At 41.9% G+C, this 24,482-nt stretch overlaps 1 protein-coding gene across 1 annotated transcript in view; it reads left to right on the plus strand.

Moving 5' to 3' along the window:
• LOC310635295 (monocarboxylate transporter 2-like) overlaps positions 1-22,859 on the plus strand; it is a 42,036-nt gene extending 19,177 nt beyond the window's left edge. The window contains exons 3-5 of the mRNA XM_083354085.1: positions 11,638-11,781; positions 15,059-15,904; positions 19,403-22,859. Of these exons, the coding sequence (XP_083210211.1) occupies positions 11,638-11,781; positions 15,059-15,904; positions 19,403-19,704 (1,292 nt within the window). The 3' untranslated portion in view covers positions 19,705-22,859. The remainder of the gene's footprint in view (positions 1-11,637; positions 11,782-15,058; positions 15,905-19,402) is intronic.
• The last annotated feature ends 1,623 nt before the right edge of the window (positions 22,860-24,482 follow it).

The raw sequence follows: 24,482 nt of genomic DNA on the forward strand, positions 1-24,482 counted from the left end.
AGACTCAGGTTGGATCCTCCCCAACTCAGTGTGGTATAAGAGGAAGGAAAGGTAAGACACAAACTTATTTCTAGGATGCTGTTAATAAAACAAAATTATTGTCAATTTGAAATTGTTTTCCAAGGTGGAACATACTTGCTTGTATATTGATTTCCCCCCCCAGCATTATCCTCTTTGGCTTGTTATATGATGTTATGGGACAAAGGTATATAAAAATAAAGTAGGTGAAGTTGAACTGGATTGCTATCAATAGACCTTCTCATGCATACCCTAAGAGTTCCAGGCAGCAGTGACTGCCATCCACATAGATATATTCAATTCCTCCAAGTTTGTGGGAACACTCTCTTCCTGCAACATGTTTAGAAAGGAAGAGAATTAGAGGAGACATGACTGTGGTATACAGGTATACACACACATACACATACGCTTACACATTGCATAATTAATTTTTGGAATTCACCACCCTTAGATGTGATGCTGGCTACCAGCTTGGCTGCTTTCAAAAGAGATTTGGATGAATTCTTGGGGATCTATTGCTATTAGCCTTGATTCAAGGTTAATGGAAAAAGTAGTGGACTGTGCAATTGTTTGGCCACTATAAGAACAGACTGCTGGACTATCCATCAAGGCACTGCTTATGCTCTTCTGCAGTGGAAATGGAGATATGGACTAACTCCCATAGTTAGTTGGTTGTTCTCCAATAAATTGCAAAGGTCTTCTAGAGTCCAGAGATACGTATAGAAGCCATGTTGTTGTTAGTTGCAATTTGTGTCCGACCCATCGTGACCCCATGGACAATGTTCCTCCAAGACTTCCTGTCCTTTACCATCTTCTGGAGTCCATTTAAGCTCATGCCTACTGCTTCAGTGACTCCATCCATCCACCTCATTCTCTGTCGTCCCCTTCTTCTATTGCCATCAGTCTTTCCCAGCATTAGGCTCTTCTCCAGTGAGTCCCTCCTTCTCATTAGGTGGCCAAAGTATTTGAGTTTTAGCTTCAGGATCTGGCCTTCTAAAGAGCAGTCAGGGTTGATCTATAGGATTGACCGGTTTGATCGCCTTGCAGTCCAAGGGACTCGCAGGAGTCTTCTCCAGCACCATAGTTCAAAGAAGCCATAGCATTGCCTATTCCTAGTTTTTGTACACCTATAAAAGTTTACAATTGTGTATGCATTACTCACACATTTTTATTCAGTTGCCTCACTGTACTCTGATTAAGTGATGTACAGGGACTGGGAAAGAGTGCCCTGTATACATAGTGGTGTCCATGTATTAGGACTTTTTGACCTGTTCATCTTCCTTTACATTCTTTGACAAATGTAATTCATCAGCTATCCTTTTGTTGAACATTAGGTTACTACATCAAATGTTCCTTGCTACATGACAGGTAACATCCTTATCTCTGATTCTTGTCTGATGTCAAAATTGACACCTTTATTTCTTCACTTTCTTGCACATACAAATTATTTTCTGTGGTCAAACGTTGGTGGTTCTACTCATCTGCTTCTCTCAACATTTTAGTTTTTGTAACACCCTTATTAACTTTGGTTTATTCAACCCCAAATCACATGAACTGGGTTCATGTAATACATTAGTCTAAAATGTGGTTGGTGTATATTTGAGCCCCTGTTGTATTCACAGAGTTTATACGAAAATTGTGAAGTCTTATCTCTAGACTGTGTTTCATCTTGGTACTTTCTGGTTCATGATTTAATTGCAGCATAAGAATCAGAAGCCTGTTTTTAATTTTCTGTGGGTTTTTTTTTCACTAACTCTTTTGTCTACAGAGAGGTGATGTATGAAATATGTAGAGAATAATGGACAGCATTTGAAAGATTGCCAAAGTTGCATAAATAATTGTTTTTCTGACTTGGATTGGAGACTAAAAGAAAATAATTGGTCTAATTTGATCACTGAAATATTTGTTCTTAAAATCTTGCATTTGGCTGGTCAAGTAGACAGCTGTCCTTAATAGATAAAAGGGTCAATACAGAGTCTTCCAAGCTCCCTATTATAAAAAGCCAGGCATTTGTTTGTTTGACTCCACATAGCAACTAGTAATTATTGTTCTCCAGTGGCTTCCCTGCATCTCATTTTTTAAAAGCTGCAGGCCATATTGATAAAACTTACAGCAGCTGTTGACTGGACCTCTGAGGCCACTTCCTCAGGTCTGAAATGTTTCATGGGAATCTATCAACACAACCATCACTTCCTCAGCAAGGTCAAGATAAGTAAAGAGCAGCTTTATGAGTACACCAGAAGATCCTTGCCAGCTGTTTCTTCTGCTTTCATTCTCACCTTGCTTTCTTAATTAAGAAGCAGACATTTAAACTCCTTTTAAAGACTTTCATAAAAAGCAAGGGGACACTTAGTGAAGGACAATCCCAAATATTGTCAGAGGGTATCAGTTCTCTTATATAGAACTATAAGAATAAAGTAGCAATTAAAAATAAACAAAGAATTGTACAGTGCCTTTCCACTTAAGCCTGAAATCATTATCAGATATTTGGAATATATTCTTTCAGTTGACAGATTATATATAGAGTTTAGAAATAAAAATCTAGAAAGGATTTTTTTTCATGGCTTTGTGAATGTTTACTCCTCCAGTCCTTGAACTGGATGAACAGTAGGTTGTTCTGATTTTTGTTGGTCTGACTATTATGTGCCATCAATTCAGTGTCAAACTATTAGCAACCACATAGATAAATTCTGTCCATGATGATCTATCCATAACCTGGTCCTTCAGATCTTTCTTTTAATTTTTTTTAATATAAAATTTAATGTTTTTATTAATGTTTTTTTAAAATAAACCTCCACAAAACTAAAGAAAAGGAAAAGAGAAAATAAGACAAAAAGTGCAAAAAGAAAGAATAAAAAATAGAAAATAGATTCCAATTTCCTTTGAAGTAAATACAATTAAAAAATTATCTTAGCAAATGTAACTGAGTACAAATGTAGTCAAATGTAACCGACTACAAAATTATTTATTTTCCCTATTATCTATTTTTTTCTAATAAACATAGCCATATATCGTAATTTCACGAGAAAGTGCCAAACCCTGTAAAGGTGAGGATCGATCCCTCTCCTCCCCAATCATTACTATCAGGGTTAGGGTTAGACCCTGAAGGAAGGAAGGGAACCAGCAGAAAAACTTGCCTTCCACTCCTGACCCTCTGAATTGATCTAGAACAGACATGTCAAACACAAGGCCCGGAGGCCGGATCCGGCCCGCGAAGTGGTTTCATGTGGCCCGCGAAGCCATCCTGGAAACAGTAAGGGAACGGCCCCCACTGCCTTGGCCCTGGCTAAGAGACCCTCTGTTATGTATTTACATGTTAATATAACGTTAAACATTCTTAATGTATAAAGAACCAACAGGGCTGAGGTAAAGCTGCGGCAGCTTTTGACAGCTGTCAAAAGCTGCCGGACAGAACTACGCAGGCGCCAACCGACTGACAGCTCTCGGCTGTCAAAATCACCCAGCAACAGTGCACGCGCCACCAGATGACAGCTCCGAGCTGTCAAAACCAGCCGACTCCGATTGGCGGAAGCGAACGGAGCGGGAAACCGGCACAGCCCTGATTGGCCAGACGTTTGACAGCTGCTAGTATAAATAAGAGCAATGTTCTTCTGTTGTTTGCCTGGTTCCTAATAAAGTTAAGTTTGCTTAACTTCGCTGTCCTGCCTGCTCCTTCAAAGCACCCTCCTTCTGCCAGAGACTGAAGTAGCCGAAGGACCACTCGGGACGACAGGCTAGTTAACTAAAGGGTTTATTTAGAGCAAGACAAAACAGAATAACTCGGCCGGCTTTTATAGCCGGCAGCTGTCAGTGAGGGCCAATCAGGAACGTCCATTTTGGCGCCGCGTCTATCTGGACCAATCCGCGTCGTCTGTTCTTGACAGTTCAGGCTTCCGCATGGCTCGGTGTTTTGACAGCCGCGAGCTGTCAGCGGTTGCGCCTGCGCTGTGCGGGGAACTTTGACAGCTGTCAAAGTTCCCGCGTGTTCTCCTGTCAGATTTGCTTTTCCTCACGTATACGGGTTAATCACATTTAACTTAACTGTTTACATATATAATACACCCCTTACCCCTCCCCTGGAGCGTTTCCTCCCTGTCTGTCATTGGAACCTACCCACTGGTAGTCCTTTAGGTAGGTGGGGGCCCTTCGGTTCCTGGTGGAACGACGAGGAAGTGGGGCGATGTCTGGGTCTGCCGGTGGTGCGTCTCTTTGCTCCCCTTCATCTTGGTTTGGTATCGGTAGTATTTCTGGAGGGGGTTGCAGGTTGAGTTCCGACGTTTGGGGTTCTGGGGTGTATGGCGGTTGTCTGGGTCTGGGTTGGTCGATATGGCGGCGTAGGTTGCCGTGAGTTTGTGTGGATATTAGGTAAGAAATGGGTCCTGTTTGTTTTAGCACTGTCCCTTGAACCCATTTGTTTTTATCTGAGTAAGATCGTGCCCATATCATTTGCCCTGGTTTGAATGTGCGGATGGGGGGGGTTTGTTCGTTTTCTTCCGGGTATGTGTCAGGATGCAGTCTGTCAAGCCATGTTATCAGCCTCCTCCCCCATCTTAGTTCCGCTGGTGATTTGCCCGTTGTTGTGCATGGAGTTGCGTGTTGTGACATTAGGAATTGGCTGAGTCGCCTTTGCCAGTTCCCCTTGACGAATTTTTTCAAAGCTTCTTTTGTGGAGCGTACCATAATTTCAGCCATCCCGTTAGTCGATGGGTGGAAGGGCGCCGACGTGACCAGCCTAATACAATTCTTCATAGCGAATATCTGAAATTCACGAGAGGTGAATTGAGGGCCATTGTCTGAAACTATGGTGTCTGGGAGGCCGTGTGTGGCGAATATTTTTCTTAGGGCTTGTATAGTGGCTCCTGACGTTGTTTTCTTAAGGGGAGTGACTTCTAACCATTTAGAATAACTGTCCACTACAATTAGGAAACTCTGTCCCTGGATAGGTCCTGCAAAGTCTAAATGTATGCGTGACCATGGGTTTTTTGTTGTTTCCCATTTGTGGATTGGTGCCTGGGGTGGTTCGTTCCGGGTTGCTTGACAGGTATAGCACCCTCCTACATATTTTTCTATTTCCTTATCTATGCCCGGCCACCAAACATAACTTCTGGCCATAGCTTTCATTTTGACAATGCCAGGGTGTCCTTCGTGTAAGATGTCTAACGTTTGATTTGTGTTGTTATTTGGTATTATGACACGATTTCCCCATAGCAGGCATCCCCTATGTGAAGATATTTCATTTTTCCTGTTGAAGTATGGTTGGAATTGGGGGTGTGGGTTTTTTGCTGGCCACCCTGTTGTGGCCCACCTGAGAATTCTGCTGAGTATTTTGTCCCTAGCTGAGTTGTTCGCTATAATCTTAGCAGAGAGGGGACAGTCTGGAAGTTGCGAAATTGCTAAGATCATCCCGGCTGGGGCTGGGTCTGGGTCATTGCTAGGGATTGGCAGTCTGCTGAGGCAGTCTGCGTGTCCTAATTCTTTCCCTGGTTTATGGATTAACTGATAAGAATAGGCAGATAAGAATGTGGACCACCGTAGTATTCTCGGTGAGAGAATCTGAGGTGTTATTTTATTCCAAGTGAATATCCCTAATAGGGGTTTGTGATCTGTGTATATAGTGAAGGGTCTCCCATAAAGATAGTCGTGAAATTTTTTGACCCCTGCAACAATTGCTAGGGCTTCTCTGTCTATTTGTGCGTAATTTCTTTCTGCTTTCGACAGAGTGCGTGAATAAAAGGCTATGGGTCTTTGGGTGCCATCCTTGTATAAATGACTTAATACTGCCCCAATTCCATAGGGAGATGCGTCGCAAGCGATGCATATTGGTGTATCTTCTCTGAAAAGGGTGATCGTTGAACTATTGCAAATAATCTTTTTTAGTGATTGGAAGCTATTTTCATGACTTTTGGTCCAGGACCAGGCAGTTCCCTTATCCAGGAGTCTATGCAGAGGCTCTGCGATAGTGGCTTTGTGGGGGATGAAGGCATGATAAAAATTTAATAATCCTAAAAAGGCTTGGAGTTCTTGTTTATTCCTTGGGCTAGGTGCTGTTTGAATAGCCCTTAGTTTGTCTGTGGTGGGGTGGATGCCCTGTCCGTCTATTTTGTACCCTAGGAACTCTGTGGAGGTGACTCCAATGGAGCACGTTTCCCGCTTAAGTTTGAGGCCGGCTTCTCTGAGCCGGCTCAGCACAGCTGACAGTCTGTCAGCTAAATTTTCTTCATTTTCTCCGGCGATGAGAACATCGTCGAAGTAGGGGCAGACCCCGGGTATTCCTTTCAGGGTTTTCTCCATGATACCCTGGAAGATACCCGGGGCTCCTGATATGCCGAATTGTAGCCTTTTTACTTTAAAGGCACCGCGGTGGGTGACAATTGTCTGGGCTTCCGCGGTGTCATTTGTGACAGGCAGTTGCAAATACGCCTGCGTGAGATCAAGTTTGGCGAAAATGGCGCCAGAGCGGATGGAAGCAAAAACGTCCCTTACCGCTGGCACCGGGTAAGCATGGGGGCTAAGAGCTACGTTGAGGGTCGCCTTATAGTCCGCGCATAATCTTATTTCACCATTAGGCTTAACCGGGGTGACTATTGGGGTCTCCCAGCTTCCCCCCTCTGTCGGTTCAAGCACCCCGAGCCCAACGAGGCGCTCTAGTTCCCTTTCAATTTTTTCTTTAAGGGCAAAGGGCACTCTCCTAGCTCTTATCTTAATGGGTTGGATGTCTGGGTTTAATTGTAAAGAGATGGGGGGACCCGTGTATTTCCCTAAAGTGCCATCGAAGACGTCTGCATACTTATTGCAAACGGCTTCGAGACTGGGTGATTGTACAGTATTTACCCCCGTTATGGCGATCCCTAACGGTCCGAACCAGTTCAGCCCTATCAGGTTGGTGCGATTTCCCGGCGTTACCAGTACTTCTAGGGGACCCCTGAAAGATCTGTACTCTACTTCCACCTTAGCCCTCCCTTCCAGAGGAATAGGGGTTTTCTGGAAGTCTGCTAGGTGGACCTGGGTTTGCCTCAGGGGAATTTTCCCCTTGCCTTGTTGACAGATCTCCTGATAAGTTTTAAATGAAATTAGGGAGACTGCTGACCCTGAATCCACTTCCATGAGGCAGGGCACCCCCTGAATTCTTACCCTGATCTTAACCTTTGAGCTTAGGCTGTTTACCCTGTCAATTGTTCCTACCAGGGCCCCTGGCGGTTTTTCTCTGCTGGCCTGGGTAGCTGGCCTACCTGGGGAGTTTGCCTCCAAATCATTGATGTTGTCACGGCCCTTGCTGCGGCACACCGGTTTGATGTGGCCAGTCTTTCCGCAGTTGTGGCACTTAGCGTTCCTGAACCGGCAGCTTCCTTGGGCATGATTGCCCCCGCAGCTGGCGCAGGCGGCCCGTTGCTCGTAACGCGGCAGTGGCGGAGGGGGGTTCCTGGACCTTCGGCGGTCCGAAGTATCGCTTCTCCTTGGTTGCCTGCGTTCCATTCTGCGCTGCAGGGCTTCTCCGTCGGTGAAATCCACCGACTCTTCGCTGTCGCTGAGGGTGGCGCTTTCTTGGAAGATGGTCGCTGGGCTCTCTGGGGTCGTGGTAGTTGACTTCTTCTTGTGGTTGTACTCGTAGGCCATGATTTCTCTGGTCAGCTCTGCCAGGCTCATGTCGGTCTTGGATGTCAGCTTCTTCTGTAAGCGTTCGTCCCTCAGGCCGATCACCACCTGGTCTCTGATGCGGTCTTCTAGGTCGGGGAAGCGGCAGTTCCGCGCGGCGTGTCGGACCCCAGCGATGAAATTGTTTGCGGGTTCGTCTGGGCGTTGTTTCTTCTGGGCGAACTGAACCCGCCAGTACAGTTCGGATCGGGCTGGCATGTAATGCTTCGTCAGCTGGTCTACCAGGTCCGCGTAGGATACTTCGGTGATGGGCACCGGGCTGAACAGCCCCACGGCTGCGTCGTAGACGGGGGGTCCACTGATGTATAGCAGCGCCGCGGCCTTTGCTCGGTCATCGGTGATTTTGCTGACAAGGAGGAATCCCTCGACCTGGCCCAGGTGTGATTGCCACCTTTCGGGATGTCGGGTGTCGAATTCCCTCACGCGACCGAAGTTTGCCATGTCGTCCGGTCCTGGGTCTCGCTCCGTTGGAAGTTAAAACTTCCGTGACAGCTCTGGCCGGGAACTCTCTTCCGCGGCCGTGACTTCAGCTCTGGAGCGATCCCACCTTCATCGCCAGTGAAGTAGCCGAAGGACCACTCGGGACAACAGGCTAGTTAACTAAAGGGTTTATTTAGAGCAAGACAAAACAGAATAACTCGGCCGGCTTTTATAGCCGGCAGCTGTCAGTGAGGGCCAATCAGGAACGTCCATTTTGGCGCCGCGTCTATCTGGACCAATCCGCGTCGTCTGTTCTTGACAGTTCAGGCTTCCGCATGGCTCGGTGTTTTGACAGCCGCGAGCTGTCAGCGGTTGTGCCTGCGCTGTGCGGGGAACTTTGACAGCTGTCAAAGTTCCCGCGTGTTCTCCTGTCAGATTTGCTTTTCCTCACGTATACTGGTTAATCACATTTAACTTAACTGTTTACATATATAATACAGAGACCCTCAGATCTGTCCCACTCCTGCCCAGGCCCCCATAGGCACCCTTGATGCGAACGATGTAGAGCTGGCCACGCCCACCCAGTAGGCCATATGCACTCTAGCCACACCCACCCAGTAGGCCACGCCCACCCTGGCCATACCCACCCAGCCCCTTGAGGGCAACCGCAATGCTGATGCGGCCCTCAATGAAATTGAGTTTGACACCCCTGATCTAGAAAGATATCATAGTCAATAGTATCAGAAGCTCCTAAGAGGGGAAGTAGGGTCATCCACCCCCAACCTAGAGGTCATCCAAAAGTATGACCAATACTATTTTCATTGCATACCCAGATCTGAATCCTGATTGAAAAGAATCCAAATCTAATGCTCTTCCAGAAGTATGTTAGACGTGTAGTAAGTCAGCAGTCCAGGACTGAATCCTGACTGAAGCCATTCATGTGGCAAAACCTGTGTTGGGAGAACAGGAAAGCATTATTGGAAAAGAGGAACAGCTACAAAAAACACTAAGCCAACTCTATGGCGGGCTGAGAAAAAAATCTGCGTCTTGAGGCTATAATCTCATAAACAATTAGCAGGGCATTGTTTTGATAATGTGCAGAAGAATATGAGGGTGAGCTCAATGAAGTCATAAAGCCAGAACATTCAGATTTTGTCTGTGCGCTTCTGTATAAAAATACATGCACTAAAGGTAAATGGATATTAAATGCTCATAATATCATCTTCCTAGCATTTGCCAGGTTTTGCTGTTATAGATTATCACTGCATATTTCCAAATCACATTTGAGCTTTGAAAGAAATCCAAACGGTGTCTTGCATTTCATGTGCTTTGTCTCCACTTTTAATATTTTCCCCTGTATATTTATGGATATAATCTCCATCCTTCCATTCATTTTTGCATCTCTATTACATATAAATGTATATAATAAAAAAATCAGTTAGAGTTTAATGTCTGTTTTCATTTTGGTAGACTAATGCATCTAACAATATAGTACTAAACGTTGTATTATCTTTGTGATAAAACATATGTGTGCTTCTCTAGTGAATTATGATTTTTCCCATGTGATTTTTTTATTACTTTGCATTAACTTCTGACCAATACTCTGCTATGGCTATCAGATCTGACAGTCACTAGCTGTTAGCAAAGAAATGATCTATTGCCATTTATAATCATCTAGAGCAGACATGTCAAACACAAGGCCCTGGGGCCGGATCCGGCCCGCGAAGTGGTTTCATGCGGCCCGCGAAGCCATCCTGGAAACAGTGAGGGAACGGCCCCCACTGCCTTGGCCCTGGCCCAGAGACCCTCCTTCTGCCAGAGACCCCCAGATCTGTCCCACTCCTGCCCAGGCCCCCATAGGCACCCTTGATGCGAACGATGTAGAGCTGGCCACGCCCACCCACTAGGCCACAAGCACTCTAGCCATGCCCACCCAGTAGGCCACGCCCACCCTGGCCATACCCACCCCGCCCCCTGAGGGCAACCGCAATGCTGATGCGGCCCTCAATGAAATTGAGTTTGACACCCCTGGAATAGAATATAGAATAGAATAGAATAGAATAGAATAGAATAGAATAGAATAGAATAGAATAGAATAGAATAGAATAGAATAGAATAGAATATAGAATAGAATAGAATAGAATAGAATAGAATAGAATAGAATATAGAATAGAATAGAATAGAATAGAATAGAATAGAATAGAATAGAATAGAATAGAATAGAATAGAATAGAATAGAATAGAATAGAATATAGAATAGAATATAGAATAGAATAGAATAGAATAGAATAGAATAGAATAGAATAGAATAGAATATAGAATAGAATAGAATAGAATAAAGAACATAGAATAGAATAGAATAGAATAGAATAGAATAGAATATAGAATAGAATAGAATAGAATATAGAATAGAATAGAATAGAATAGAATAGAATAGAATAGAATAGAATATAGAATAGAATAGAATAGAATAGAATAGAATAGAATAGAATATAGAATAGAATAGAATAGAATAGAATAGAATAGAATAGAATAGAATAGAATAGAATAGAATAGAATAGAATAGAATAGAATATAGAATAGAATATAGAATAGAATAGAATAGAATAGAATAGAATAGAATAGAATAGAATATAGAATAGAATAGAATAGAATAAAGAACATAGAATAGAATAGAATAGAATAGAATAGAATAGAATATAGAATAGAATAGAATAGAATATAGAATAGAATAGAATAGAATAGAATAAAGAACATAGAATAGAATAGAATAGAATAAAGAATATACAGTTTTGCAGTCCATGTACAGAGCCCTAATGAAAAAAAGTTAACACTGCATCTTTACCAATATATCCTGTTCTGGTCTACAAATTGAAAGACAAGCTCTGACTGTATTTGAAATAGAAAGACTGAGTGTCATGAACCTATGAAAAATACTGTGTGATTATGCTCTTTCTGCATTTAAGAAAAAGAAGGGTTTTTTCCCCCTCAAATTAAGTTTGACTCCCTTCTGTTAAGTTTTTTGGGCAGAAACATAGAAGTGCCTTGCTTTTGCCTTCTTGGATATTTTTTCCAATTTATTTCCTAGCAATCTCTCATCCAAATAGTACAAATTCTTCTCCCTCTCTCCCCCCCTCTCCCCCTTCCCCTCCCCTTTCTTTTTCTTTTTCTCTCTTCCTCTCTTTTCTCCTCTCTTGATATCAGCCACCAACAGATGCTACAATCTGCTCTGCTTTCTGTGTCACTCCATGTAGTTGTGCATCATATGATAATGATACTGCTAAGCAAGCTTTGTTTTCCTGTTTTCACTCTGCTCTCTCTTCCCTCCAATTTCTTGCTTGATGCCCCTATGTCAAATATTATCTTCTCTTTTCAAATGTTATGACTAGTGATTTACTACTTAGCTGGGAGTCATTCCTACACCTTAATTAATCCTTATTCTGATTCAAGAATAATTCAGCCCCTATTGATGTTTAAAGTATGTGACATCAGAGACATATTTATGAAAATGACTCATTCCCTCCTCCCACTCCCTTCATTTTTTAGGTCCCCTTAGCAGTATTTTGGTGAATCGTTTTGGTAGCCGGCCGGTGGTCATATTTGGAGGGCTACTATGTGGCATAGGAATGGTTTCAGCAGCATTCTGCAACAGCATTTTTCAACTGTACATTTGTGCTGGATTCATCACAGGTAATTTTATTTTTTTTCTTTTCTGTAGACCAGGGGCAGGCAACCTAGGCTCTTTTATGACTCATGGACTTCAACCTCCAGAATTCCTGAGTCAGCATAGCTGACTCCATGAGTCCATGAGTCATAAAAGAGCCGAGGTTGCCTACCCCTGACCTAGACCTATATAGTGCTTCACAGTGCTTCAAAAAACTCTCTAAGCGGTTTACAGAGTCGGCATATTGCGCCCAACAACCTGAGCTCTCATTTTACTGACCTTGGAAGGATGGAAGTGAACCTTGTGCTGGTGAGGATCGAACTCCTGGCAGTGAGCTGAATTAGGCTGCTATACTGCATTCCAACCACTGCACCACCACAGCTCAGTCCATAGAAGTTATATGTCCCAAGAGAAGACCCCACAGATACCTGATGATTTTCATTTACCTATGACCTAGAAAACTGATACATTCTGACCTTGGTGTTGTATACCTAGGCATTGCTATAGTAATATTCAGCTCTTATGATCTGTATGATCTGTATATTGTATTAAGGCACTTTGCCCAAAGCTCAAGAGAAGAATCTCAAGAGTCAAATAAGAATCTGAATGAAAAACATACATATAATTCTCTGGAGCCCCCACTTTCCTTCAAGGTTTACTCTGGTGGAGTGGACACTTTGGCATATATGTTGATGAACAGGTTCAGGTGAGTTGCAGAGAAATCCTCTCTCCAGTAGCATATTTTGTTGGTTTCCACCATTCTCTTCATCAGTTTCTTGTCCTTATTGGCATGTTATTTTGGACTCTTCCTAGAAAAGAAGCAGTATAAATGTAAAATAAAAAAATAACCGCTAGTACTCGGTGGCACCAAAGCACCAAGTGGAATCAAGAACGGACTGTTCTCATTTAAAAGAAGTTATAAAACCTGTTTAATTTTCTGACTCCCATGTCCTCAAAATCCCCTATGACAATATTTACTTTTTTCAGAACAAATTCAGAAATGTGATATAAAAAGCAGGAATAGCTGCCAGACCTCTTTATTTCACATGCTGGTCATGATTTATAATAGACCTAGAAAATAGATACGATTTGCTTTGTTTTCAAAGCACAGTCATGAACCTTCTCCTATAAAATGTTCATCCGCTTATATGTATTTCTGGCTTCTGTCACAGCTTTACAATAATGCCTTTTTACAGCAGTTTACTGTTCAAATAGGGCTGTCCAGAATACAGCCTGTGTGTAAAGACTTCTGTTAGAAATTCTGCTACCAAATGTATTGTTTACTTCTGAAAACTTTATTAAAAATAAATCAGTTTTCATGCAGATGATTTTTAGAACTATCTGACTTGTAAATGAGATGGCCTTCCCAGGCATGGTGATGCTGGATGGACTTTTGCAATCCATAATTTCAATCCATTATGTAGACCACTAAGTTAAGGAATCTTGAGTTAGAACAAAGTAGATTTAGTAATATACTCCTGCCACAGAATTGTTTGGGACGGATAATAATAATAATAGTACCGTATTTTCCGGCGTATAAGATGACTTTTTAACCCATGAAAATCTTCTCAAAAGTTGGGGGGTCGTCTTATACGCCCAGTCGTCTTATACGCCGGAAAATAGTACATAAATCAATCGAGCACCCCCGTTCTTGCAAAGCAACTTCAAGCCTCCTTAGTCCATTCCCCCCTCCACCGTGACTCTCCCTTCCCACCACCAAGAGCCTCTAAGCCCCTTCCCCTCCCCCTTGCAAACACCAGACCCTGGGAGCTCTTGTGTTTATTCCAAAGGGTGGGTGGAAGGAAAAGCCCCTTTTGGCTCCGGCGTGGCTGCAAGTCGACGAGCCCGGGAAAGCACGCTCTCCCCTCTCACTGTGGAGGAAGCAGGGCAGGCTGGCGTCGGACGGGAGCCGGCAGGCCAGTCCTGCGCACGCACGCGCTCCCCGGCTGCTAAGGAGTCCCCGGGGAGCCGTGGCAGGTGCCTCACGCCCTTCCCTCTCGAGGCGGCACCGGCGGAGCCGTCCGGCATCAGGCGGGAGCCGGCAGGGCAGTCCTGCACATGCACATGCTCCCCGGCTGCTAAGGAGTGCTCGGGGAGCCGTGGCAGGCGCCTCACGCCCTTCCCTCTCGAGGCGGCACCGGCAGAGCCGTCTGGCGTCGGGCAGGAGCCGGCAGGGCAGTCCTGCGCACGCGCCCGCTCCCCGGCTGCTAAGGAGTGCTCGGGGAGCCGTGGCAGGCGCCTCACGCCCTTCCCTCTCGAGGCGGCACCGGCAGAGCCGTCTGGCGTCGGGCAGGAGCCGGCAGGGCAGTCCTGTGCACGTGCACGCTCCCCGGCTGCTAAGGAGTGCTCGGGGAGCCGTGGAAGGCGCCTCACGCCCTTCCCTCTCGAGGTGGCACCGGCATCGGGTGGGAACCGGCAGGGCTTTGCACCATCTGCATCAGACAGGTCTGAATCGGGCTTGTGTCGGACACTTGGCAACTGGCATGTAAGTATTTTCCGGTGTATAAGACGAAAAATCTTAAAAATCTTCTCAAAAGTCGGGGGTCGTCTTATACGCCCAGTCATCTTATACGCCGGAAAATACGGTAATAATAATAACAACAACAACAAGAAGTTGGAAGGGACCTTGGAAGTCATCTAGTCCAACTCCTTGCTCAGGCAGAAAACCCTATACCATTTCAGACAAATGGCTGGCCAGTCTCTCCTTAAAAACTTCCAGTGTTGGAGCATTCACCACTTCCTGAGGCAGGTTGTTCCACTGATTAATTGTTCTAACAGTCAGGAAATTTCTCCTTAGTTCTAAGTTGTTTCTCTCCTTGATTAGTTTTCATCCATTGCTTCTTGTCCTGCCTTCGGGCGCTTTGGAGAATAGCTTGGCTCCCTCTTCTTTGTGGCAGCCCCTGAGATATTGGAACACTGCTATCATGTCACCCCTAGTCCTTCTCTTCATTAAACTACACATACCCAATTCCAGCAACCGTTCCCTATATGTTTTAGCTTCCAGTCCCCCAATCATCTTTGTTGCTCTTCTCTGTACTCTTTCTAGAGTCTCAACATCTTTTTTACATTGTGGTGGCCAAAACTGGATGCAGTATTCCAAGTGTGGCCTTACCAAGGCATTGTAAAGTAATATTAACACTTTGCATGATCTTGATTCTATCCCTCTGTTAATGCAGCCTAGCACTGTGTTGGCTTTTTTGGCAGTTGCAGCACACTGCTGTCTCATATTAGTCTCTATGATAACAGAACATGCTTTTTTAAACTAATGAGGTAACATACTTCTTTCTTATTCTCTCACCACAGGACTTGGTCTTGCCCTGAACCTCCAGCCTTCAGTAATCATCATTGGGAAGTATTTCCTGAAAAGACGTCCCATTGCAAATGGACTTGCCATGGCAGGAAGTCCCGTCATGCTTTGCACCCTTGCACCCTTGAACCAGTTTCTTTTTGACACTTTTGGATGGAGGGGGAGCTTTTTTATCCTTGGGGCAATTCTGCTGAACTGCTGCGTGGCTGGAGCCCTTTTCAGACCAATTGGACCAACATCTGAAAGGCAAAAAAATGAAGACACAAAAGAGGCCATAAGAGAAAAACCTGATGGAGGCATTGCCGAAATGGGGGATAAGGATATGGAAACAAAGGAAGACAGAGATTGTTGTGAAAACTTCAACAAGTTCCTGGATTTGTCGCTTTTTAAGCACAGAGGCTTCCTGATCTATCTGATAGGGAACGTGCTGATGTTTTTAGGATTTTTTGCACCAATTGTCTTTTTGGCTCCTTATGCAAAGCACCGTGGGATTGATGAATATTCAGCAGCTTTTCTCCTTTCCATTCTAGCAATAGTTGACATGATAGCCAGGCCAGCTACAGGGCTCATTGCAAATAGCAAATGGGTGAGGCCAAGAATTCAGTATTTTTTCAGCTTCTCCATTACTTTTAATGGTGCTTGTCACCTGCTGTGCCCACTGGCAACAAGTTACGTGGGATTAGTCATTTATTCTATCTTCTTTGGCCTGGCCTTTGGTATGGTGTGTGCAATGCTGTTTGAAACTCTCATGGATCTTGTCGGTGCCAGCCGTTTCACAAGTGCCGTAGGACTAGTCACCATAGTGGAATGTTTCACCATATTACTTGGGCCACCTATTGGGGGTAAGAACATTTATACTCTTCTTTCCATTAGTCTTCTCAATAATGAAAATCATTACTTTTAATTTCAAGGAAGAAGCATCAGGTGTTAAGGCTTCCCCCCCACCTACTCTTAGAATTTGATTTCTTGATTCTTCACTGCCCTGCTCAATTCCACATCTGCCGAAGTTTTCAAATTTCATTTAAACTAGGTTCATCAGGAGTATGCCTGAAGGAATAAAATTATCACCCGACAAGAAAATTCAGTCCCTTGAAATTTTCTGTTCATTAAAATGGATGTTGCAGAACTAAACTGTTAAAACTATCCAAAGGCTGCTTAAAAATCAGTTTAGATGAGCCTTGCTAACCTCAAATGTTCTGTGCCTTGCAAAACCTCAAATTTCTTGGCTGGCTAGATTTTGGATAAAGATTAACATAATATATTCATGTAATTTCTTTTAGTATTTTTTTTTAAAAAGGATCTCAGTTCATTATATTTCTGTACTCAGTAGTTAATTTTTCTTAATGTAAAATTAAATATACAAAATACACAAATAAACAGCAGTCATAAGATTAAAACCAGTCTTCATGATAGCTAAAATATTAGATTAGGACTGAGCAGAGATACAGTAGTTCACCATCATGGAAATATGTTTAGGGTCTTCAGCCAGCCATCCTCCATAAGTCCCCCCCCCCCCAAAAAAAAAATCTAACAAGGTTGCTATTGGGGAGATAAAATGAAAAGAGATTCTCATATAGATTGTCCTGGGTTCTTGGAGAAAAAGAGAAAGATAAATATAATCAATAAATTCACCTGCTACCCTGGAAGTGGTGCTTCCATATCTGAAATGCAAAAACCCAGATGAACATTGGATGATATTAAAATATATGGATACTTCTAATTATTAATGACCTAGCAATCGTTCAGATTTTTTTACACCTGAATTATTTTTATTGATTACATGTAGATGCCTCCCATCTCACTGATAAGGCAAATCTGGATGGCTTTCAAATAAATACGTGAATATTTACAATAATACTATTCACATCCTGAAGAAATATAATTATTATAATACATGTTTAGCAATTTCATAAAACATTTGAAACTTTATCAGATGATATTGCTAAGATAAGACAAAATAGATGCAGCCAGGTAAAATACAAATATCTGATTTTCTTAAAAAAAATTTGGAGATCACCGCTGGTAAAAGCATCACTTTAAAATTATAGAATGTTTGAGTTACAGATCTACTTATATGATTCTTTGGTCACTGCAGATATCCACTAAACCAGGGGTGTCAAACTCAATTTCATTGAGGGCCGCATCAGCATTGCGGTTGCCCTCAAGGGGCCGGGTGGGTATGGCCAGGGTGGGCGTGGCTAGAGTGCGTATGGCCTACTGGGTGGGAATGGCCAGCTCTACATCGTTCGCATCAAGGGTGCCTATGGGGGCCTGGGCCGGAGTGGGACAGATCTGGCAGAAGGAGGGTCTCTGGGCCAGGACCAAGGCAGTGGGGGCCGTTCCCTCACTGTTTCCAGGATGGCTTCGCGGGCCACATGAAACCACTTCACGGGCCGGATCCAGCCCCCAGGCCTTGTGTTTGACATGTCTGGACTAAACCATCCCTGATAGCCATCCTTATCTGAAAATTGTCAGCAAGAGAGAATCCACTGCTTAACAGCTTTCATGTGCCCATTTCCTTTTGATTTGTTTTAGGATGATTTAACTAGATTTTAAATCCTTACACAATTATTAGATACAGGTTGTACCTGTTGTTTCTATTCTAGAAGAAAAGTATTTATGAATCAAGGAAGTTAAGGGCAATATGTGGCAGGTTCAAAATTACTGCAATCTGCATTAAGCTATTGCTGTTTGCTGTTAAGAAAATAATTGCTCCACAGGATTTAATTTGATTTAAGCCTGTTGACTGTAGTGGAGCTAAAATGGCTTTGGACAAAAAGCTGCAATCTTAAATGCGTGTGGTATAAGTGATAGAATAGTTGAAATACAGATGTTGATACTTCAACTTATATCAGATGACCATTAATTGTCAAATAAGGGAAAAGGAACCTCAGATTTCAAGGGCTTTAAAAATATTTATTATTCAATTATCCTTTCTTATCAGAGCACTTTCTTCCTGTCTTATAGTGTAGTGAGAGGTCAGCACACATGTTTTTTCAGCATGCAGTTTTAAGAAGCAGATTAGGGCTAATTGCTTAAGACTGTTAATGACGCTAGAAAGTGCTTTATAAATAGTTTGGAATATGAGTTCAGTGTGTTGCTCCCTATTTAATAAGTGGCAAATTGATTGGTTTTTTGGCATTTAACAACCTACTACTGGGTTTTGCTTTAATGGACTAAGTAATGTTTCCTGGTGTGTTTTATGACTTTCTGTTATTCTCAAAGGAGGAGATGGAAAGACTCTTCTACTGTTAAATTTTCCAGTACTCTTCTCATTAAAACTCTCATTGAAATGTATTTTGCAGATCTTAAGGTCATCCTGATTAGCAGAAATTTAGAATAGCTGCAATTAGCCTCTCTTTGATGTTTTTGCTAATGCCACCATATTAAAGCATGAATGTGGGCTATGTTGCTCCTTGGTGCAGTATTTTTATCCAATCAAGATGGAAGCATCTCATCTTTGTTACAAAATGCGTAGTTTGTTTGATTAGACATTAGAATAATTAAGTACCATACTTTCAATAAATTATCGCTATGGTGGTTTTGAAAAGTATTGTATCTCAAGGACAAGAAAATGGTCAAAGAAAACCATGATTGCACATTAATTTGGAGGATGAAATGCGTGGATTGCAACCAAAAAAGGTGGCAAAATATTGATTCAAAATTAGCCTAGGATTTGCTGATATTTCTTATTTTAAGGAAAGCCTGTCCTTAATTGTGAAATTGAGTAGATACCATTTTCTCTAACCATTTTAGCAATCGATTCAAAATTTGCCTGGAATATAATAATGATGATGATGATGATGATGATGATGATGATGATGATGATGATAATAATAATAATGATGATGATGATGATGATGATGATGATGATACCTAGGATGCTGGCAGCAACCCATGTCAGCCATTAGTGCCAGTCAATTTGAGTGTTCAGTTGACTGAGTTTCATGTTTTATGAATAAAAGTTTTATATAATAATACTACTACTAATACTACTAATACTAATACTAATACTAATAATAATAATAATAATAATAATAATAATAATAATAATAATAATAATAATAGTTGGAAGGGACCTTGGAGGTCATCTAGTCCTACCCCCTGCTCAGGCAGGAAACTATACTATTTCATATAAATGTTTATCCATTTTGTTCTTAAAAACTTCCAGTTTTGGAGCATTCACAGCTTCTGAAGACAGGTTGTTCCACTGATTAATTGTTTTAGCTGTCAGGAAATTTCTCCATAGTTCTAGGTTGCTTCTCTCTCACATGATGGTCTTATTCTATTTTGATCAATAAGTGTCACTAATAATTAAGATGTCATTTCTCCATTGATAGGTACTCTTATTGACACCTTTGGAGACTACAAATACATGTTCATTAAATGTGGGGCAGTGATGGTCTTGGCTGGGATATTCCTCTTCATTATGAATTACTACAACTACAGAATGCTTGCAAAAGAAGAGAAGAAAAGGATGCAGGAAGACGGAGAAAAGAAAGTTCATAATCCTGCAAGGACAGAAAGTGATGAAGGAACCTTAAAAGCAGCAGAAAAAATCCAAGATGTTAATGAAAAAGCTCCTTTGAAGAGTGATGAGAATGGACTAGAGAATAGGGCAAGCCTTCCAACTGAAGCCTAAATCTAATTTAAAGTTTTCTGAATGGAAAATTGTTCCTTAAAACTCACTTAACAACTGCCTTGCTTAGCAAAGGAAATTTTGGGCTCAATTGTGGTCATAGGTTGAGGACTATATGTAGTATGAAATCAAATTTTAAAATAATTAGTCACATTTTATATGGATACATGACAGTTTCTTAGACCTGGCTTTACAGGGCTGCAAATCTAAATCCACTTAAATCTTACCTTGTTTTGACTAAAAAACTGTCCTAGCTGATGATTTTTTTTAAAAGATAATTTATACTTGAATTTTTGACCTGTACTCCTGTTTCTATTGTAGCAAAAATAGAAGAGTAGAAAATTGTTGTATAATAGAAGATGCAAGATTAAAAAAAAAACAACGCACAGCAATAGATACCCACAGCACTTTTTCCACTGCGGGGTCCATGATTTGGTCCTCAACATTGCAGTGAAAAATATCATGTCAGCAAAAAGTTTTTATAAGAATAATCTCAAGAGAAATAAAAAAATATATTTTTCAAGGTATTTTTATTTGCTTTGTATTTGAAGGTAATCTGGTACATAGAATAAAATGGTGAGATGTACTTGCTAACAAAAAACTCACAGAGACATATTCAATTGCTTTTTCAGAATATCAGTAAGTCTACTGATTTGAACAAACACATAAAGATCAAAGCCTATAAGAACAATATAATGCACTTATCTAAAAAAAGATCAATGTTCATGTCTAAGCGCTAAGTTTACCATTTTACTTCTGACTTTATCTTGTGGTTTTGGCAAAATTAAAACTCTTCAAGGACCCCCATCAAACATAGTTGCCAAAAAATCAGTGACATAATTTAAGGAAGGGGTCCCCAACCCCTGGTCCGTGGTCCGGTACCGGGCCGCAACATGCCAGCAACCAGTCTGTACAAACAAGCAAAGCCTCATCTGTTGGGCTGCAGGCAGGACACAAAATCATGCCTCCTTGGATCCACGGAAAAACTTCTCTTCATGTAACCGGTGCTGGGAATGAGCATACAGGTTTATTAAAAAAGGGAAACCCCCAATTTTTCACTTCCCAAAGGAGTGAATCTTATACCTAGCCATCTTTGTATGATATGATTCTACTTTGCATCATCAGTCAATACCATTTGCCTGCAAGCCAGAACTGGTAAGACCACAAAATAGTCAAAATAATAGAAAATGAAGACGGTTAAAATGCTCTGGGAGAGATAAGTAACTTCCATAACACCCCACATTTAACAACTGTTGAAAAGAAAGATTAAAAAAAGACTGTATAGTAGACCTTACAATACCTGAAGACAGCAGTGTAGAAGGAAAGGAAATAAGAGAAAAATCACAAAATACAAAGACCTGCAAATTGAAGTAGAACTACTGTGGCAAAATAAAGCAGAGATAAAACCAATAATAATAGGCATCTTGGCTGCAATCCCAAAATGTTGGAAGCATCACTTGAACACCATTGACAAAATCACCGCCAGTCAATTGCAGAAAACAACGTGACTCAGAACAGCTTACATCCTGTGACAAAACCATTAATATTATGGAACATCAACACCTGTCTATTCCAGTCTTAAAGAAGGACACGATGATGGGTAAACAAAAATGTGAAGTTCAGTGTTAACATCTGGCTGACTCTGTCACTAACCATAATAATAGGAGCCGTGGTGGTACTCTGGTTAGAATGTAGTATTGCAGGCTAACTCTGTCCACTGCCAGGAGTTCGATTCTGACCAGCTCAAGGTTGATTCAGCCTTCTTCCAAGGTCAGTAAAATGCGGACCCAGGTTGTTGGGGGCAATACGCTGAATCTGTAAACCACTTAGAGCTGTAAAGCACTGTGAAGTGGTATATAAGTGCTACTGCTATTTCTATAATAATAAGGTATTTGTTGTAAAGGGCTTGTTATTTCTAATTAAAACAGGACATATTTGGATAACTGCAAAGGTAAAAGTTCCAAGTGATTCTTTGTCCCAATAAGATATTTTACACAGCTGTTTCTCAAGGCAGCTGAAGGGCTAACCACCAATCCTCCAAAGTGACATAAATTGTGCCTCCCCCACTGCTGATCTCTCTTCAGCTACAACTAAGTCAGTGGATGGTTTTATTCTTACTGATTTGTTGTGAGGCATTTTAAAGAAAGGGATTGATTTTCCTAGATCTTTTTCTTCCTACCAATCGTCATCTGCCAGTGGGGATGAAACTACCATCACTCTTTCTTAACAGCTGCAGCAGGGTTAGATGATTGTAGACAGATGCTTAAAATGGTGGGTTTATGTACTTGACAAGTTGCCTAACAAACAAGCGCAAACTGTTAAGGGACTGGAACTGGCAAATCAAAAAGCTTTTCCATTGCTCTTGATAACCTATGCCTACTACCTGTCAGATGGTCTATTTTTGAAACTAGGTACAGAAATCTTATACTGATAGTTATAAGGTGCTCATGTAGGATATGCTATGTGTTATGGAATATGCCAGATGGCATGACACATATAAGTGTTATCCCTCCTTTTTTGCAAGCCAAAATGTTAGCGGAGGGCTGTGGCCATTAAAAGCTGGGCAGAGTCTGACCTCTGACTGCGTCAGCCGCCAAGGAATCAGTGAAGCCTGCAGATCAAATCCACCACAAAAATTCCATTGGAAGAAGAGAGAAAGCTTTTTGAAGCTATAATCTTGATTTTTTTCCTACTTATTTTATTAAGCTTTTGAGAAAAAAAATATATACATTAAACAAGCACAAAGAGAATGAAAAGAGTAAAGCAAAATGAACAAGGGACCTAAAAATATCAAAGGGATGGTAGTTTCCTGGTGTAAATTAATTTTGAATGAGTGAATATATCATTTTAAAATAGCTAAAGTCATAATTAAGCTTTAAGCAAGAATAATTAATAACAATGATCAAGTATAAATCAGATAAAATCATAAATTACAATATATTCAATCAAAACCTTTGCACGGGCTCACCCCTACCTGTACTCACTGTACTCATATGATTGTGTATCATCTGACCCATCCACTGCGATCATTAAGTTTGCAGATGATACCACCGTAGTGGGTCTTGTTACAGGTGGAGATGAAACAGCATACAGGGGGGAGGTACGAAAACTATCCTTATGGTGTTTAGAGAACAACTTGTACCAGAACATAATAATAATAAGTAAGTTGGAAGGGACCTTGGAGGTCATCTAGACCAACCCACTACTCAGGCAGCAAACCCTATACCATTTCAGGCAAATGGCTGTCCAGTCTCCTCTTAAAAACTTCCAGTGTTGGAGCATTCACCAATTCTGGAGGCAGGTTGTTCCACTGGTTAATTGTTCTAACTGTCGGGAAGTTTCTCCTTAGTTCTAGGTTGCTTCTCTCCTTGACTAGTTTCCATCCATTGCTTCTTGTCCTGCTTTCAGGTGCTTTGGAGAATAGCTTGACTGCCTCTTCTTTGTGGCAGCCCTTGAGATATTGGAACACTGCTATCATGTCACCCCTCACCCTTCTCTTCGTTAAACTACACATACCCAATTCCAGCAATGTTTTAGCCTCCAGTCCCCCAATCATCTTTGTTGCCCTTCTCTGTAGCCTTTCTAGAGTCTCAACAACTTTTTTACATTGTGGTGACCAAAACTGGAAGAACTAAAGAGCCTCTTGTTGTGAGTAATAATAATAATAATAATAAGTTGGAAGGGACATTGGAGGTCATCTAGTCCAACCCCCTTGCCAGGCAGGAAACCCTATACCATTTCAGACAAATGGCTGGCCAGTGTCTTCTTAAAAACCTCCAGTGTTGAAGCATTCACCACCTCTGGAGGCAGGTTGTTCCACTGGTTAGTTGTTCTAACTGTCAGAAAATTTCTCCTAAGTTCTAAGTTGCTTCTCTCCTTGACTAGTTTCCATCCGTTGCTTCTTGTCCTGCTTTCAGGTGCTTTGGAGAATAGCTTGACTCCCTCTTCTTTGTGGCAGCCCCTGAGATATTGGAACACTGCTATCATGTCACCCCTCACCCTTCTCTTCATTAAACTACACATACCCAATTCCAGCAACCGTTCCCTATATGTTTTAGCCTCCAGTCCCCCAATCATCTTTGTTGCTCTTCTCTATACTCTTTCTAGAGTCTTGACATCTTTTTTACATCGTGGTGACCAAAACTGGATGCAGTATTCCAGGTGTGGCCTTACCAAGGCATTGTAAAGTGGTATTAGTACTTCATGTGATCTTGATTCTATCCCTCTGTTAATGCAGCCTAGCACTGTGTTGGCTTTTTTGGCAGTTACTACTATTGAGCAAGGTACCACCTATACTATACCTGTGCATTTGTTTTTTCCTGCCTAAATGTAGAACCTTACTTTTTTCACCATTGAATTTCATTTTGTTAGATAGTGCCCAGTGTTCGAGTCTGTCCATATCCTCCTGTATTTTAAGCCTATCTTCTGGAGTATTGGCTATTCCTGCCAGCTTGGTGTCGTCTGCAAATTTGATGAGTTCCCCATCTATCCCCTCATCCAAATCATTGATGAAAATGTTGAAGAGCACTGGGCCCAGAACAGAGCCCTGGGGCACCCCACTACACACTTCCTTCCATGTAGATGTGGTTCCATTGAGGACCACACGCTGAGTATGGACTGTCAGCCAGCTACGAATCCATCTGGTGGTGATGCTATCTAACCCACATTTTTCTATCTTATCAAGTAGTAGCTTGTGATCTACTTTATCAAATGCCTTACTGAAGTCCAAGTAAATTATATCTACAGCATTTCTCTGGTCCACTAATTTTGTCACTTGGTCA

The sequence above is a fragment of the Vipera ursinii genome (genome assembly GCF_947247035.1).
Source record: "Vipera ursinii genome assembly, chromosome: 2".
Taxonomy (NCBI): domain Eukaryota; kingdom Metazoa; phylum Chordata; class Lepidosauria; order Squamata; family Viperidae; genus Vipera; species Vipera ursinii.